Source organism: Salvia hispanica, chromosome 1, assembly GCF_029641045.1.
Source record: "Salvia hispanica isolate PSC_SH4W2 chromosome 1, Shi_PSC_v1, whole genome shotgun sequence".
Taxonomy (NCBI): domain Eukaryota; kingdom Viridiplantae; phylum Streptophyta; class Magnoliopsida; order Lamiales; family Lamiaceae; genus Salvia; species Salvia hispanica.
In genome coordinates, this window is record NC_142692.1 from 39,055,146 (window position 1) to 39,070,142 (window position 14,997).

At 35.5% G+C, this 14,997-nt stretch overlaps 2 protein-coding genes and 1 non-coding gene across 4 annotated transcripts; 1 reads left to right on the forward strand and 2 right to left on the reverse strand.

The window, feature by feature from the left end:
• Positions 1–5,814: 5,814 nt before the first annotated feature.
• Positions 5,815–5,886, reverse strand: TRNAH-GUG (transfer RNA histidin (anticodon GUG)). Its single transcript has one exon. It is a non-coding gene; the product is annotated as a tRNA-His (tRNA).
• A 5,301-nt stretch (positions 5,887–11,187) lies between these two features.
• On the forward strand, positions 11,188–13,329 carry LOC125185539 (phospholipase A1-IIgamma-like). 2 transcript variants are annotated; one of them, XM_048082088.2, is made up of 3 exons: positions 11,188–11,326; positions 11,824–12,440; positions 12,526–13,329. In XM_048082088.2, exons 2-3 carry the CDS (start codon positions 11,859–11,861, stop codon positions 13,129–13,131), a joined length of 1,188 nt encoding a protein of 395 aa, XP_047938045.1. In that variant the 5' UTR covers positions 11,188–11,326; positions 11,824–11,858; the 3' UTR covers positions 13,132–13,329. The 2 variants fall into 2 exon arrangements, with proteins under 2 accessions (XP_047938045.1, XP_088919227.1); XM_089063101.1 differs by lacking the exon at positions 11,188–11,326 and having other exon boundaries at positions 11,371–12,440.
• On the reverse strand, positions 13,217–14,950 carry LOC125185542 (uncharacterized). Its single transcript, XM_048082091.2, has 4 exons — positions 14,727–14,950; positions 14,184–14,272; positions 13,857–14,034; positions 13,217–13,421 (listed from the first exon to the last, which is right to left on the reverse strand). The coding sequence occupies exons 1-4, from the start codon at positions 14,895–14,897 to the stop codon at positions 13,356–13,358; spliced, it is 504 nt and encodes a 167-aa protein (XP_047938048.1). The 5' UTR covers positions 14,898–14,950; the 3' UTR covers positions 13,217–13,355.
• Positions 14,951–14,997: the final 47 nt, after the last annotated feature.

A 14,997-nucleotide genomic window follows, 5' to 3' on the forward strand; every position in this document is an offset into this window, starting at 1 on the left:
CTAAGACTCATAGTCCACTAACTTATTCAACTTATTTTTTTTTATATTATTTCTTAACATTCGTGCGCACATCAAATGTGACTCCGGGACTAGGCCTGCAAATTTGTTCCGCGGGTTTCGGGATCCCGACCCAATACCCGACGGGTTTTGGGTTCCCGGAACCATAAATTATGGGTTCGGGTAGTTAATGTTAAGATTTTTCTAGTTTAGGACACCTGAAACCCGTATTAGGGTACCCGACTAATACCCGATTAACTCGATTAATTATGTATTTGTGATAAATATTTTTATTTAGTATAGGGGCTATGACCCATAGGATAAATCTAGAGTAAATTTATTTAATCATAAGTAGATTTATGCAAAAAAATTCTTTATTTTAAAATTAAGTAGTGTCTGTTTGTCTAATGTCTAACATTGTATGTATACACATATATATGTAGTCATAGAATCATAATCTAGAGAAAGCTAAAGCATTAGAATTGAAGTTTAGACTTTTAATAATAGTCAATAAATAGTATATTATTGTACTATTTTTTAATATTTTATATTCTTATCACAATATAATTTATATAAAAGAATAAATTTGAAATACTCAGGTATCCGCACCGGGTATTAGGGTACCCAAATTCACATACGGGTCAGATATTAGTATAATATTTTTGAGATTTCAGATTCGGGTACCTGAATTTGCGGGTTTGGGTACCCGCGGGTACCCGAATTTACATACCTGGGACGGATGTAGTACTTAATTAACTAGTGACCTTTTAGTAGCAGCCTCCAATCATTACTTAATTACATAGTGATTATGTTCAAGTAACCACGAACCCAACACGTGCAACACATTAATTATTCATAATCACTTCACCCTAATACCAAATGTAGGCCACCACTGATTATCTCACTAAATTATTAGTATCAATCACGATTGATTAATTTTTCATTAGATAGTATCATGGAAAATATTCTCTCACAATGTAAAAATTAAAATCTATAATCAGCAAAAATTGATTAATCAAAAGTAGAATAAAACTCATTCCGCAACTTTTAAGTTAGCATTTTATTTTGACACAATAATTAAGAAAGTCACATCAATAAGTTAAATGGATAGAATACATGATACTCCATCCGTCCGCCATTAAGAGTCTCATTTCTTAGCAATACGAATTTTAAAAAATGTTAAGAAAAGTGGATGAAAAAAATTTAACGGAATAGGAGTCCCACTTGTATATATTAGTTTTAAATAAAATGTGAGTAGAATGAGTTAGTGGAAGGTAGAAGTCTATTACTTCCATTTATGATAAAAATGAACTGAGACTTCTATTCGCGGACAGACTAAAATGGTAAAATGAGACTCCTATTTGTGGACTAAGGGAGTAAAATAGAACACATAATAAAGTATAATAGAGAAAAATAAAATTAAATTTGATAATGATGATAAGAGCTAGTTTTTTCCATTAAAAGAAAATGTGTGCCTCAGTTTGAGACGGCCAAACAAGAATAACGCATCATTTACATGGGACTTATAAAAATGAAGAAAAATAAAACCAAGTTTTGTATGAAAGGAATATAAATCATTAAATATGAAAACTTTATTTTAGATTCATTTTTTATGTATCACACACTCCCTTCATTCAAAATTAATTGCTTGGTATTACTTTCTCGGGGAAGACCCAAAGTAAATAACTAAATAATTAGTAATCTCGTTATTTGGCAAAAATTGAGTTATCTTATTTTCTCTTACTTTATTATATCTATTTTTTTTTTAATTTTCATATAACAATCAAAATATTACTTTCTTAATTCTTGTACCAATGAAAACGTCTAGTTAATCAATAGTACTTACGAAACATAAGAGCACCCGCAGCGATGACACGGCGGCTGCTCGTCCATCCATGCCGCTGAGCACCAGCTCGTCCGTCTGCCGCTGCGAGTTGTTCGTCCGTGCCAGCGGCACAGCGCTGCTCTTAGCTAAGAGCACGTCCGTGCCGCTGAGCAGTACACGTGGCCAGTTCTTATTCGCCAACGGCATAGCCGTTGGCTTATTCAAATTTTATTTTTTATTTTTTTTAAAAAATGCTAAATTAATTAAAAAAATGTTTTTAAATAAAAAAAATATTTTCCCACTTCCCAAAAAAATATATCCGTTTTCTCCCTACTTTTAATTTATTTTTCAATTTTTTTCCCCCAAAATTCACATTTTCATCTATAACCCACTTCAACACAAAAAAATCACATTCTCATCTATTCTATCATCATCTACATTCTCTTATCTTTTTTCCTCATACTCTCTCATCTAAATTCCCACCACACTACACAATGTCCGGCTTCGGCGATCACCCCTCCGGCAATCGCGGTTGGAACCATGATTGGTTCGACTCCGAACCTTGATTTAGTCTGGAAACGCAATTTACGGCTCCTCCTCAAACCCAAGGTTCGCAATTTCCGGGTGGATACCGTCCTTATCCGATGGACGACAAAAATGCCTCCGGGTTTGGGTGGGCGACCGAACCCGGATCGGGAGGGAACAGCAGCTCTACTCCTACTCCTTCTTCTATTCCTACTCCTACTCAAATGCCTCGTGGCACCCGCACACTGTACACTCCGGGTGAGATGATGGCGATGTTCAAAGCCTACTTGGCAGTCTCCGAAGATCCGGACGTCGGCACGAACCAAACCGGTGATATGTATTGGTGGCGCATCACTCGTCTTTACAATGAAACCCGCCGGGAGGGAACCATCTATCGCAATGATAGTATGGTGCGCAATTGCATCTTCAGATGCAACTTAGAGATCGGTAAGTTCCTGGGGTACTTCCAACAGGAAAAGCGGGCGGCAAGAGCGAGCTCGACATCATCAGTGCCGCCTTGGCGACCTACTAAAGCTTGGAGTTTAAACCGTTCAAGTACCTCGCTTGTTGGCAGGAGGGACGCCAACATCCGAAGTATAGGGGTAGCGCAGTTGCATCCTCCTCCAGCTCCTCCAACAAAAGGTCCAGGTCGGTAGCCCTATCCGACGGCGCCTCCGATGATGTGGCTACCCAGCTTGCCGGAACTAACTTGGGTAGCCCCGGCGCTGGCCCGAGCAGTTCCCGCCGCCCGCAAGGAAGGAAGAAGGCGGCGGCCAACCGCCCACGCCGTCGCGCCCCGACTCCATCCGCCCCCGATCCCGCTCCCGCTCCCGCTCCCTTTGTGCCTCCTCCACCCCCGAACAACTCGTTGTGGACCCTGTTGGGCCAACTCTATTTGAACGATACGTCTAAGATGACTCCGGAGCAACTTGCAACACATGAGCAAATGATCCGGGGTCTCAAGAGGCAATTCGGGTTAGAGGACTAGTCTTCCACGTGTGTAATTTTTAATTTGTAGGATTTTAATTATGTATTTTTTTATTTTCTAGGATTTTAATTGTGTATATTTTTTAGTATTTTAATTATGTAATTTTTATTTTTTAGAATTTTAATTATGTAATTTTTATTTTTTAATGTATTTTTATAATGTAGAAATGTTTTTAATAATTGAAGTATTTAAATTGAATAATAGAATGGTGGGACCCTTGAGCTTGTCCTTAGCTAAGAGCACGGATGTGGGTATTATGCTATTAGCCAAAAACAAAGAGTAAAAATGGGTCCGGACCTACTTCTGTGCTCTTAGCTAAGAGCACGGATGGAATGGGGATGCTCTAAGGAATACATTTTTAAAAGATCTCTTCGTGGTCTCTCATTCGAGATGCATGTTTTATTCAAAATAAAATAACATAAAATAAAAAGAGAGAATATAAATGTTTTGGGTGCTAACTTGGAGAAAAAAGAAGACAATCGATATTCCATAATAAATACACCCTATTTTCGTCGGTGGAAACCAAAATACTCCCTCCGTCCCGTTTTAACAGTCCCATTGACTTTTCTGCCTTCTTTTTGTAAAAATGATAAAAAATAGTTAAAGAGGTGAAATGGTAAATTAAGAGAGAGAATAATATAGAGAAGAGTCTTATCTACATTATTATGTCTCTTACTTTACCATTTCTCCACTTTAACTATTTTTTATTATTTTTACAAAAAGATGGCAGAAAAGTCAATGGGACTGCTAAAGCGGGACGGAGAGAGTAGTAATTACATAAATTCAAAAAATAACAAGATTTGTAAAAAAAAATAAGGGAAATAAATATCTTCCTAAAACGAATATTCAATACTCCATTGTTCAAATTGCGTCACCTCCGCCGACAGAAAACGGCCCACTAGATTGACGGTCTAGATCAAGCCGCGTGCCTTCAGTATGGTCGTCGATTACAGCTATGCGGGAGCCAGAATTGGTGAAGTTGGTGTCCTGCTTTCATTAGCTGTCAGCCAAATTGTTGAAGATATTTTCCATTTCAAATTATTAAATTCATTTCATGGAATTTTAATTTTAAATCTAATCGTGATTGGTCGTGTTTTTGTTTTTGATTATTTTACCCTACCTTAATTTAAAAAAAATTACTACTATAAATTGCATAATTTACACTCTAAAAATAAAAATTACATACTACGTACTAGAAATAGAAAAAAAAAAAAAAAAAATTTCATTAGGTAACACTGACATGCGTTGAGGCTTGAGCATACATTTCAAATGAAAATTTGCTCGTTCAGAAGTATGTATCAGCATACTTAACATTAAAATGCATATATAAGTATATTTATCTCCACCCTTAAGTATTGTGTTGCACACGCCCTATGTTATAACTTGGCAAAAGGACTTAAATATGCTTTTGAGAATTTATAGTAGTATTTGATATTTTTTCAGTCACAAAATATCAACTTGAATAATTCACTCAATATTTTTCTAATAATTAATATAGTATATGTGGGGCAGTGGTGTCTCAGCCATTATAAATTTAATTTAATATATGTTGAAGAAATAAAGATCGGATTCGATTTTTTTGTTAAATGGCATAGATCTAGATCTTGCTGGTGGAAATATAAATATCAAAATTAATTAGATGGTTGTTTTAAAAAATAAACAATTTTGGTCAATCTTCATAAATTATTAAAAACGACTTCATCAGGACTATTTTTTCATAATTTGTTGAAATTGAAATTGAAATTAAATTCTTGTATTCCTCCACCTCTGCCGACACTTTGTCTCAACAATAATGTACTCCTCTTTTTAATTTTATTTTTTATAAAATGCTTATGGCTGGCATTTATTTAATTTCTTGTTATTTTATGTTCCCCTTTAACTTTAATTGCTTTAATTTGTGCCACCGACACATGACTGACTATTTATTATTCAAGAGATGTAAAAATGATTAGACTTTTGTAAAAGAATAATTAGATTATGGTGCAAAAATTATTTATCGTGAAAAGGAACAAAAATAGTTAAATAAGTACAAAAAAAAGTTAAGAGGTTCAATTATTGATATAGGACTGGTAGCACTCCCTCCGTTCTCGGAGAGGATCACCTACGGCAAAATGGTAAAAGGGAAATGAGATAAATTATGTAGGACGGCTCGAAATGGAATACTGGGTCAAATTATCTGGGACGGAGGGAGTAAGAGAGTATAAAGTAGGTGTGGAAAAATATGTTGATTTTTACTAAAAAGGGAAATGACTCTATTATTTTGGAACGTACTGAAATGACAAAATGACTCTATTATTATAGCTAGGAGAGAGTATTTTTTTTATGGTTTGTGAGTGCATTGATTGGACAGAATGTACGAACCAAACGAGTAGGTGAAGGTAAGTAAATTAAAACAAAATTAATTAGCACTGCAATTTATAGCGCAAAAATACTACGAAGAAAAGTTTAATTTTGAAATAAAAAATGAAAATATAAAATATGTGGCTGCTGGGATTCGAGCCCAGGTCTCCACGGCCACAACGTGGAATTCTTACCACTAAACTACAGCCACTGGGTGTTATGTGTAGAGAACTTTATGTTTTTATTTATAAGTATGGATTTCATATACAAAATGGGCAAAATGTGCTTATGCAAATAATTAATTAAATGGTCTCAACAACCTTGTTAAATCTATATTACAAAAGAAGAGTTTTGGACTTATTCTAAATAAAACTTACTTTTATTTTTTTAATGATTTTTGGGTTTGGATTAATGGTGGTCAATTAATAGAGAAAGATGGAGCGTCGATACTAACCTTCATTTAATTGTCATAAACATATTATCTTTCAAAATTTACCGTACATCGGTGCTAAGAAAAAAAACGGTACTCTCATGTCAATCCGAATGAATCATCCTTTCCGCGTAGGTAATTCTTTGCCCGTTAGGCAAGAAGAGACTAGCAAGTTGCAAATTCTGTCTTGGTAGGTTTTTTCGGAAAACTTTATTTGTTCTAGTGTGGATGGTGAATATGCCTATATTCCATGGTTTTAATAGGTACGAATGTTCGCATTTTGATACTTATTGGTATCAATTAGGGGTGGCGAAACGGGTTACCCGCGGGTATCCGCATCCGACAAGTCGGGTACCCGTACCCGATTTTAGCCAAACTTGTTGTCCCAATACCCGCCCCGCGACATACTGGGATTACCCGATACCCGTGTCGGGTATCCCGTACCCGACATTGCGGGTACCCGTACCCGACCCGAAATCCTAGTAAAAAAATTGAAAATCATAATAACCGTCAATGTTCCCTATATTATTTTATTAATATCGATGGTAAACGTTAAATAGATTGAGAATAAAAGTGAGGGGACACTCTATAGCTAGTTCCGGTGAGTTTTCAATTGTATGTTCATTGGAATATAAATATATTATAAAAGAAATCTTAGATTATATAAAGTACTCTCACCGTTCCACCTTAATAGAGACATTTCATTTTTTTCTTCACTCATTTTGGAAAAATAATAATATATATAATCTTCTCTACATTATTATCTCTCTTACTTTATTTTTTTCTCTGTTCTAATTATTTATTTTTAATTTTTCAAAATGAGTGCATTTATGGCTATTATAATTTAACTATTTACCTTTTTTTTCTCAATTTTAACTATTTGAAACACCTTTATTAATATGGAACGGAGGAAGTATTAAAAGATGAAATATGACTAATACTAATACTAACAGGTATTATCGGGACTAACGAGTATACCCGTGCGAGTAGTGGGTATACCCGCTACCCGCAAAACTCTAAAACACTCTACCTGATCCCATCTCGTTTCCCGTTATCGTTGGATAACGGATACCCAAGGCGGATAGCGGGACGAGATGAGAATTACCCATAACCCACTACCCATTTTGACACCCCTAATCTCAATTAAAATCCATGCCTCAATATCAATATCGACCTTTTGTTATTATTCGTGCATCGCATAGGCATTACACTAATGTGCATAAAAAGAAAGGACAGCGAATTTCTTAGATTCGAGCCTTTTTCTACTACGAAATTTGGGTAAAAACAATAATTAGCACAAACATAACTCATTTATTGGTCTCGCCATGAAATGGAAACACACAGCCCTTTATTGTCCATCTAAATTTAAAATTATTATTCTGTTTTCAGTTCTATTAGTTTAAAATGATTATAGTTGTTGGGCCCAACATAATTGGGTACAATTATTATTCTGTCATGGTTATAGTTGTTGGGCCCAACATAATTGGGTACAACAATTATGACGCAAGCAAACGAACAACCATGCATAATTTTTTACTCCCTTTCGTTCCATAGTAATGGAGGCAAAACTTTTCAGCACGAAGATTAAGAAAAATTGTGTTAGGTGAATTAAGTAAAGAGAGAATAAAGTGAAAAATGAAAAAGGTGGAGAGATGAAGATAGAAAAAAGTAAGAGAAAATAAAGTAGATGTAGAAAAATGTGTTTACTTTTACTAAAAAGGGAAATGACTCTATAACTATGGAACACACGGAAATGGAAAAACGCCCCTATTAGAGCATTCCCAACAGTTTCCCTAAAACCTCTCTTATTTCTCCCTAACTCCTGCCACATCAGCACCATAATTTATCCCCAGTTTTTAGCCAACTTTTAGCCAACTGCTCCAATGGTTTCTCCCTTATTTCTCCCTAACTCAACATTTCATTTTTACATCATCACTAATTTAATTGTTTTATTTTTGTATATAATAAAGCTAGCTAATTTAATTTATAAGACAAAACAAATAATAGTAATAAAGTTCGTTGCATTAAACACGGGTAAACATTACAACGACGAAAATTAATAAAAAAAAATAGTACAAGAATGGAAAAAAAAATTCAAAGTAAAAAAATTCAAGAGAGAAAAGGGATGAGGATGGGAGAGAATGAAGAGAAGGTGTGTATTTATAGGGGGGAAATTAAAAAAAAAAAACAAAAAATATATTTATCACCGAATTATCGCCCACAGTGGTCGGCGATAATTCGGCGATAAAACGGGAGGAAAAATCGCCGACCTCTCCTATTGGTCGGCGATAACTCGGCGATAGACGGCGAAAAAACGCCGACTTTTAGCCGGCACCATTGGGAGTGCTCTTACTATGGAACGAAGGGAGTATTTTTTATGCTTTGGCACTAGATTAGTCATTTTCTAAAATATCATGGAAGAATATGCATAGAAAAATATTTGAATTTCACTAACACCTTTTAAGTAGAAATATTTACAAACCTCCTAATATTACACCTTAATCAAATGTTTGTTAAAAACCCCAAAGAAAGCAAGAAGCAAATATTGGGCCAAGATTGAAGTTTACTATGCTATATATAGACCATAATTTCCTGATTAGAGCAAGTACTGGACCCAAATTAAATGGCCTTCATGGAATTATTGAGAATTGAGAACAAAAGGAACATATATTTATAAAAAGTATAACACAACTAGTAAATTGATTGTCCAATTATCACATTATTGGATAAGAAAGATGCTACCGGCATATTGTAGGCAGCGAAACAAGTCACCGACATCGTATTATACTAAAATTCATTGTACTTTCTTCCATCTCATTTTTCCTTTCTCTGTTCCATTCCATTATTTTTAATATAAACACTAATTAAAGAAAAGAAAATATTCAATTTAGTAACACAATATTGTTTTGATTGACACTTAATAGCAATACGTAAATAAGTCATTAAATCATATAAGCATCAAAATATTGATCGACTACAAATTCAGAACATGCCAATAAAACAATTATTTACAAGCAAACTTTAAATCTTGCTTTAAAACTTTAAATTTAGACGAAAGTTTATAACTTTTGAGGTAGAATAGAACACTTTATAAATTGATATTCTTTAATGGCTCATTGTATTTTATTTTCAATAATTACCTTTAGTACCCCATAAATCCCAACCATAATTAAGTATATATAACTTGAATATTTTTATATTTTAAGGGGGTTATCGTTTTACTTTTAAAAATGAGAGACTTGCACGCGAATTCCTCAATCAATAAAAAATGTCTTATTTTATTTGCTTCAAAGCAACGTCTTCTACCAAAATAATTCAGATTCATAGCTATCAGTAGTTTCCAACACCAACCAGACAACAATTTTAGCAATAACCACTAATTAAAAAGGACAAATTAATTAATTACGTTTATAGTATTTCTTGAATATAGCTATCTACACTAAATTAGCTTACTTACATAGCCACTATATAGTTATGTTTGTTGCATGGTTATGACACGAATACGAATTGCATATTACTAAAATTAATTGATTTGAAATGACAATAATGGATGAATTCCATACTTTTACTCTTAATTGAGTCGTGTTCGAAGAATTAAGATTGATGTATATTATGGGGGAGAGTGTGATAGTTTAATGAGTCGTGCAAAACACTTTTGTCGATTTGAAGGATAGTTGTCGTTTAAATCACAATTTTACGTTGTTTTCTGATTAATTCCGTAGCTTTTAAAATATGAATATGAAATTATAACCTTCCAATATTTGCAATTTTCTACAGTGACCAAAATTGAAACTAATATGGCAAAATCAAATACTACTATAAAGTAACAACAAAACGATATTGTTTTGAGCAAGACGATATCATTCTATATTCAGTGTAACTATAAAGACGATGCTTTTATTGGCACATCATATTTAATTTTTACACCAGTTTCATTTTTCATGTAACGATTGCATAAATAAAAAAATTAGTTATGATTTTATAGTTCAGTTTAAAAAGTTATACTTAGTTCAGTTTAAAAAGTTATACTACTGTACTATGTAATTGACATGAAGCCAAAAGCAAAACTGTAATTTAAATGATAATAATCCATTGATTTTAAATATAAGTATTGAATTATTTGTGGTTGCTTTATTACGTGGATTAAGAATTGTTTAAGAAATATAGTTTTGCAATTATAAACTCCATGCATTGCATTTGCGTTTCAAAATATAATGAAAAATATATTGATTATATACTAAAATGAAACAAGGACATGAATATAAAGAATAGGTTTCTTGAAAGTATATCACAATAGTTATAGCAATATATTAATCCTAAACAATATTTCATGTCTTACATAGTGAGCGTCATCATAAACAAATCACACATAACAATGTTTCCTGCCGTTTGAAGATAAGCGTCATCATAAACAACCATGACACTTTAAGTCATGAGTTTGATGAAAGATTATTAAATTACAAAGTTTCAACTTTTCGCAGCAGTCCCACGTGTATAATGCGATGTCTTTTGGTGATACTCAAAACGCCGTCATCTCATTTAGATTCAAAGTTTCAATTTTCGCAACTGTCCACATGTACAAAACGATGTCTGTTGGTGATGCTCAAAATGACGTTGTTTCATTAGTGAAACAAACATTGTTTTGTACATGATGGAACAACTTCGAAACGAAGTTTGCTCAAAAAGTTCCATTTCTTCACAATTGTCTCATGTTTACAAAATGATGTCGTTTATTGAGGCTTAGAACGACGTATTCCACTCGTTTGGATACAAATGGAATACTTGTAAAAAATTGAAACTTAATGATATAGTAATGTGTTTCAAACCATACGAGACTACTCAGAATTTGATCAAACTTCGTAATATAAACGGCTAATATCCCTAAACAAATCACAAAGAATAATGTTTGCTTATAGGTTTAGACATGATTGATTGCCCTTTGAATCCAAGAATCTCAAAACAGAAATGGATACTTGAACCTACTACATCCATACACATAACCTTAAACTTTAGCTCTCTTTCATTGTTTGTGTTTATGTATGATGATAGCAAGTTAACAACGCATAGAAAAAGAAAATAAATTCAAATGTCAGCATAAATCAAACATATAGGTTTTCCTTTTACATCAGAACAGCACAGCACATCACATATGCATACATACCACTATTTAAACCTCCCCAATCTGCAGATAATCTATGAAAAACCAACTCAATATTATGAGGTATTTCATGTTGTCTTAAGCTACTAGATTTTGTCTTCTTTAACTGTGTATTTTTTCTTATGATTTTATGCTCATATATATCTACATTTGTATATAGGTATGCTTTTAAATAAGTACTACTATCAAACAAGAAACAATTTCATAAAACTATGTATCTAGCCATCTAGGCCACTCTTCATTATTTCCTTTGTTGTTTATGATATGTTGTAGAGTTTATGTTACTTTTCACCTTTCACTACAAAAAGGCGGGATTTACCGACGGAATTCGTCGACGTATTTTTGACAATATATATGTTGATAAATACTGACGGCATCATCCCAATGTGTACGACACAAATTTTAGTGTCTAAAATCGGCGTTGGGCATTCCTAACGGCCGATGGTGGTTGGTAATCTGTCGGTAACACTGTTTACTGTTCCGTTAGTAAAAGCCATCTTTTCTGTAGTGTTTAGTGTTTCCCACTTTCTGAAGCATAACAAGTTGAAGAGATTGATTAGGTAAAATCACAGCCAGCACAGAGGAGAAAGCAGCCATGCCAAGCATTGCAGAGAGATGGAAGGTTCTAAGCGGCCAAAAGAAATGGGAGGGTCTGCTAGACCCTCTAGACCTCGATCTCCGTCGCTACATCATCCACTACGGCGAGATGGCTCAGGCAACGTACGACACGTTCAACTCCGAGCAGGCCTCAAAGTACGCAGGGAGCAGCCGATATGCAAAGGACACCGTCTTCACCAGGGTCGGGCTGGACAAGGGGAATCCGTTCAAGTACCGCGTCACCAAGTATTTCTACGCGACCTCGTCCACCAAGCTGCCCGACGCCTTCATCCTAAAGTCGTGGTCCAGAGAGGCGTGGAGCAAGGAGTCCAACTGGATCGGGTTTGCAGCCGTGGCAACGGATGAAGGGAAGGCCGCGTTAGGCCGGAGGGACATCGTGATCGCGTGGAGAGGCACTGTCATGACTCTCGAATGGAGTAATGACTTCGAGTTCGAGCTGGTTTCTGCACCAGATATTTTCGGAGCGAAGAGTGATGTTAAGGTGCATCTTGGTTGGCATTCACTCTACACCTCTGATGATCCAAGATCACCTTTCAATAAAGCCAGTGCTCGAAACCAGGTATACACGAACGATGAATGTTTCTGGTTTTGTACATGAACTTTTAAACTCGCCTTACAAAACACGAATTTGTCTGTGATTTTAGGTTCTGACTGAGGTGAGGAGACTCGTAGAGCAATACAAGAACGAGGAGATCAGCTTAACGATAACCGGACACAGTTTAGGTGCCGCGGTTGGTACCTTGAGCGCAGTCGACATTGTGGCGAATGGATACAACAAGCCTAAGGGGATGCCCAACAAGGCGTGCCCTGTTACTATGTTCGCCTTTGCCAGCCCTCTCGTAGGAGAAGACAAGTTCAGGAAATTTTTCTCGACCTTGCAGAATCTCTACGTCCTGCGCATGAGGAACGCAACAGATGTCGTCCCGACCTACCCCATGATAGGGTACTCAGAGGTCGGGGAGGAGCTGAAAATCGACACTAGCAAGTCGAACTACCTGAAGAGCCCTGGAAATGTGAAGACTATCCACGCCTTGGAATGCTACCTGCATGGAGTTGCCGGGACACACGGGAGTAAAGGGCCGTTCAAGCTCGAGGTCAAGAGAGACATTGCTTTGGTTAATAAGCATCTGGATTGCTTGAAAGACAACTACTGTGTTCCTGTTGCATGGTGGAGTGACAAACACAAAGGGATGGTGCAGTTGGAAGATGGTGCTTGGGAATTGAGGGATCATGAGAAAGATGATTTCTGAGTTTGGTTATTATACAAACAAATAAGACTTTATTACGTTTGGAGGGTTAAATCCAAAATACTATTAGTAATAAAACAATGAAACAGAATAAAAATCAGAGAGATAGAACCTTTATCTAAGTGAAAAGGATCAAGAATATGATAATCAGTATAAACAAATGTATGTTTTCTTTCTTTTAAGAAGCTAATCTTCTTGGAATGTTCATGAGCTCTCACCTCTAAGTGCTACTGTTTAATTTGTAGGGAAGCCTCGACACGTTCGATGAGCTGGTCTGCGCCCATTGCACCCTCCTGAACATCGAATTATCAAAAAAAAAGTTCAGTAGAAATGATAAAACAGTTATTAAAGTAGTAGCAACAAATTTGAACCTTATATCAACAATCAAAGAGACAATAATGCAGACTTATTTTCATCTAAGAAGCTTCATGTCCTCGATCTTTACATACATGACATATGACAGTTAATGCACGAGAATGAACAGAATGTAAAACGATCAAGATGAGCCATTTGATCTTCGGATTGTGCACCTCATGAATCAACTATCAAAACCTTTAGCCTGCTTAACTAGATTAAACTTTGACTGTTGTGTATATTATGTCGTTTTTGTACATCCGAAACAAGAAACCATCATGTCACCTCTCAAAAACGCATCCTAAACGATAATATCCAAACTAGTTTGCGTGCAATCACTGAAAGAAGAGTTATGAAACAAAATGATTACTTACAAAGCGATCAAATGGTTTCCCATCCTTGAACAAGATGAACGTAGGCAACGCCTGTATCTGATACTTGTCAGCAATGGCGGGATATTTCTCTGTGTCGATTTTCACAACTTGGATCTTATCTATCAACGAAGCACTGACTTGTTCCAGCACAGGAACCATGAACTGGCAAGGACCACACCTAGTAAAAAGGCAAAAACACAATCAGTTTCCACATACATAGTGCTGAAATTTCTTGCAACTATGACCTCAAAAACTGCAACTGTTATGCAAAAAGTCACAAGGATTACCAACAAAAGCAAAGAAAAGAAGAAGAAGAAATTGCATTACCAAGTAGCATAGAAGTCCACCAGCACAGGTTTATCAGACTTTTCCAACAACTCATCAAATGTCGAAAACGTCTGGTTCTTCGATGCAACCTGAAGAACACCGGTCATACGGTGTTAACCAAAGAAAACACCCAAGCTTTTCTTTTCTTCAACATCAAAATCTGAGATAGATACAACACAACTCACACAATTCCAAGAAAAGAGGCAGTTTATCTATGCATACAGACCTTCATCTATTTCAATAGTGTACTTTTGAGTATTTCAATTGAAAGTATAAACACCAACAAAATCAAATCAGTTTCGACTAAACCTAAGCAGCTCTGTTACATCAAATTCTACTGCTCATTTTCCAATTAAAAGCATAAAAACAGAAATTAGCAGCAAGAACAAGAGCAAGCCTTCAAATTTCTCAAAATTCACAATTTTCACACATACAACAGAAATTAGCAGCAAAATTAGTGCTCCATCACTACCATATCGACATTTTTTCACACATTCCCCAGAAATTCATCACAATCTTCCTAATTTCACGATGTATAGTTACCAGAGCAAATGTACGACGTCGCAGGCGAGATTTAACGTGCTGGCTCCGGAAATTCCGGAGCTCCGACGGGAGCTGAAGAGAAGAAAAGTGTGAAAGTTTCAATTTTGATGAAGAAGAGGGACATGGCCGGACTGTGGTTGTGGTGATTGCTGCCGATAAAGATAACGCCATATTTTGGGAGAGAGAAGGGGTGACGAGTTTGGAGAGGATAAATTTTTGTAAGTATTCAAATAAATCGTTATTTTTTATGGTAATTAATCAATAGTTCAAA